Raw genomic sequence first — 3,635 nt, 5'->3', positions numbered from 1 at the left:
GAGAGAGAGAGAGAGAGAGAGAGAGAGAGAGAGAGAGAGAGAGGAGGGAAAGAAGGTATAACGGAACCAAACGTATGTGCGGACGGAGGAAAAGAGAGGAAGAGAAGGACAACGTAGACGTGTTCGTGGATGTCGAAGGCGGGAAAAGAGGGGGTAGGAGGGGATGGAAGTATGAAGTGAGCATATTACTATTGAGAATAAGTACCTGGCTTCGAGATGGTGGCTGTGCTCAGGGGGAGAAGGTGGAAGGGGCTGAAGTAACGGCACACGGGGGTGGTACGTTAGGGGTACAAATGGGGTGGTACAATGGGCACTAATGGATCTCAAGCCGCCGCGAGAGGCGCTGCTTTTAATCTAATTGTCCTTCGTAGCCGTCGCGATCGCGATCAGTGGTATTCAACTCTGATCCCTCGTCCAACCCCTTAAAACATATGATTATACGCGGAGGAAAAAAAAAGGGAGGGAAAAAGAGAAGAAGAAAGAAAAAAAAGAAAGGAAAGAGAAGATGAGCAAACGTTTCTATTCGTTTTCGGACCGATTCCTTCCGTGCGAACGGAGTTTTCGAAAAACGCCGCGTGAACTTGTAATGAGGTAATTAAATTCCAACGAATAATAAACGCGTTTATTAAATTCCTGTAATGGACCGTTTTATTAAAAATTCATTACATTCGGAATATTCCAAGTCCGTACTGAGACTGAGAGCAATTCGCAATTTTTCACGCCGTCAATGTATCGCGAAGCACTGCGGACCATCGTGCATTGCACTCGAAAATGAAGTTTTTCGACCACCCTTTGTTTCCACGTTTTACATCCATTTTTATATCTCGCGATTCGAGCGTGGCCGAAGAAAATATTGTAGTTTGAAAATTTTTCAAACGAACAATTGTTTTCCACGATTGTACGATGCAATTTTTCATCTCTCGTAGCCGAGCTTAACCCTTGACGATTATCGATAGTTGAGTGCATCGCATGGAAATAGGTATAGGTGTAAACGCTTACGAATCGACATCGGTGAATGAAAGCGGGGCGAGAGTGGACCCAGAGCGTTTCTTTCTCCTTCTAGAGGTTCCATTTAGCGGAACTTTACAGCATTATGCGACACGGTCATTGAGCTAAAATGCAAGGGGAGAGGAATTTCGAAAGCACGCAAAGCACGCTCTCTTTCTAATGTTTCGAATATAAAATGTCTGCGAAATATCTCAAGTGTAGGCTCACTACCATTATTCTTAAGTATTTCCTTCCAAAATCCACCGTTTGCCGTCCCTGTTCCACGAGATCTATAAAAATCTCGTCGTAAAGATTCTTCCGCAAAGATAAATAAAATTCGTATCAATCAAGATTTCGATCAATCGGCGTGGAAAACTTAGGATAATCGTCCTAATTCGTCGGAAAGTTGAAAAGCAAAAGGAGGAAACACGAATGTAAAAAAAAAAAACTCCCACGACTCGACGACGAAAAGAAAGGGAAAAGAGGAAGAAGGTTGGAATATCAGAGAACAGAAAAACTCGGGCAGGAAACAAAGCACAACATTTCCCGCAAACTCGTGGCATTATCTGCCCGATCTTATCGAGTCGCAACGATGACGATCGTCCCGGGGCAGGTGGCGCAATAATTACTTCCCTCGGGTCCCACCCCTCCGCGTCGCCTCAGCTCCGTTCAATAACGATAACGATAATTGTCGCGCGGTGGTGTCGTCGCTACGCGCTTCGTCCTTACCGAAGATAAATTTCTGATAAGCCGTATAAATTGGTTGGATTGTAATTGCCGTTGTGCGTGTCATGCGCCAGGACGGGACGAGGTGGTGTGGCCGGGCCAGGGCACGTGGGAAGGGACGAGTCGAGCGGACGGAGAGCGGAATAATCGCGGTAGGCGCGATTAAACGGCGCACCGATGTTTACGGGAAAAGAATCCGTGGGAATCGAAGCGCCCCGTTTGCGCATACGAGGGCGGAGACCGCAGCAGGCCCAGCTGCCGATCTAGAATTCAGGAAATCGGCGTCGTAACGCCGCCACGTTGCCCCGAATACCGAATTCTTTTCGTGATTAATGACGCGGAAGCGATTTCGTCGCGTGTTAACCGCGTTAACCGTGGTTAATCGCGCTCTCGCACGAGGAAAATTAGGGTTAGAAATAGGGTTTGGCGAAAATACGTTCATTAGCGCGATTATTCGCGCGATTCCCGTGCTTCTTGCAAGGGAAGGGAAGAGAGAGGCATCTAATCGGGCGGAATGGAAAAGAAATTTGGTATCACGTTTTGTATTGAAACTGGATTTATTTGATTACGGTTGGCGACGTATCGATTTTTGGAATGGTTCGACGAAGAACGATTCGACGACGGAATTCATCGGATAAATGACAAGTGTGATAAATCTTAGTAGCGTCATATATTTCTCTCGAGATAATTAATTACCTACATATTTACATGAAAGAAACTATACGTGATCTATATATAATATATATATATATATGCACGTTTGCGTATGATACATGTATGTTACAAAAATTCTTCTTCCGATAATAGTTCGTTTTCCTTTTTGTTGCTGGTTTCTATAAAATCGGATTCTTTAAAAAAAATTTTCCAGTGTCCAGTGTTGAGACATTCGTTACGATTACCACATTCGTCGACACGAGTCGAGAAAATATCGCGAACAATCTTGTGCTTTTCAATCGAAATTATCACGTTATTACTTTAAGATTATCACTTTAAGAGTGGCGAAAGGTACCAAAAATCTAGTAATTTTCGAAACCACGTAATTGTCCGCGACATTATTCGTTAAATCCTCCGATATTGCATTTTTTCACACATATTCGTGTATATGAATTCTCAACCCAAGAAAGGAAAAAAAAATTAATAATAATAATAATAATGGTAATAATAATAAAACGTAAGAATAAAAGGTGTAATTTTAGAATGAAAGAAAAAGGTAACTTAAAAATCGTCGAAAAACCGCCAGCGGTTTTCAACAACACGCTTCTCGTAACCCAAACTCAAAGTATCCGTAGAGTAATCTCAGACAGACTAGTGTTTGTTGCGTTTCGTAGAAGAATCCAAATAATGCACGAACGAAATTCTTGGGAATTCAAATTCTCTCCGGTTCTTCCTATCCCCCCACTCTCCACTCACTTATCATCCATCATCCATGATTTCATTCCCTATTGTTTCGCTACGAAGTCAAGGCATCGGCGTCTAAATCCCGTGAATCACCGACATCTTCGGAAAAAAAAAAGAAAAAAAAAACGTTCATCTACCAATACCACCATACCCGCAAATTTATTTACATCAGGCTATCCATAAATTCTCCATATATTTCACAGTTAGTTATCCACCTTGCGTAAAACCTCCTCCGCCTTCACTCTCAACACCTCCGCGCTCTGCCGCCTGATCTCGTCGTCGGACGAGGCCGAGTCTTCCTCCTTGTCGTGCTTCGAGCTCAAATTTTGCGGGAGGTTCTGCACACCGAGGTTCAACGGGTGTCCAGGTATGTGCGTCCCTAGCGTGTGCCCGTTCACGTTGTTGTGGTTGAGGGTCGAGGCTGGGTTGAGTCCGACCGGGAGGACCGTGCTCAGCGAGGCCAGGTTCTGCGGAAGGGGTAGGCCGATGTACTGCGAGAGTATGGCGTGCAACGGGGGCAACTT

At 44.4% G+C, this 3,635-nt stretch overlaps 1 protein-coding gene across 1 annotated transcript in view; it reads right to left on the bottom strand.

Moving 5' to 3' along the window:
* Positions 1–2,368: 2,368 nt before the first annotated feature.
* LOC102680869 (paired box protein Pax-6-like) overlaps positions 2,369–3,635 on the bottom strand; it is a 12,057-nt gene continuing 10,790 nt past the window's right edge. Inside the window, exons 5-6 of the mRNA XM_006624034.2 lie at positions 3,327–3,635; positions 2,369–3,210 (exon numbers count right to left, since the gene is read on the bottom strand). The exon at positions 3,327–3,635 is cut by the window's right edge and continues 1 nt beyond it. Coding sequence (XP_006624097.1) covers positions 3,187–3,210; positions 3,327–3,635 — 333 coding nt within the window. The 3' untranslated portion in view covers positions 2,369–3,186. The remainder of the gene's footprint in view (positions 3,211–3,326) is intronic.

Source organism: Apis dorsata, unplaced genomic scaffold (assembly GCF_000469605.1).
Source record: "Apis dorsata unplaced genomic scaffold, Apis dorsata 1.3 scaffold_988, whole genome shotgun sequence".
Lineage (NCBI taxonomy): Eukaryota > Metazoa > Arthropoda > Insecta > Hymenoptera > Apidae > Apis > Apis dorsata.
This window is presented reverse-complemented; position numbering and strand designations above follow the sequence as displayed.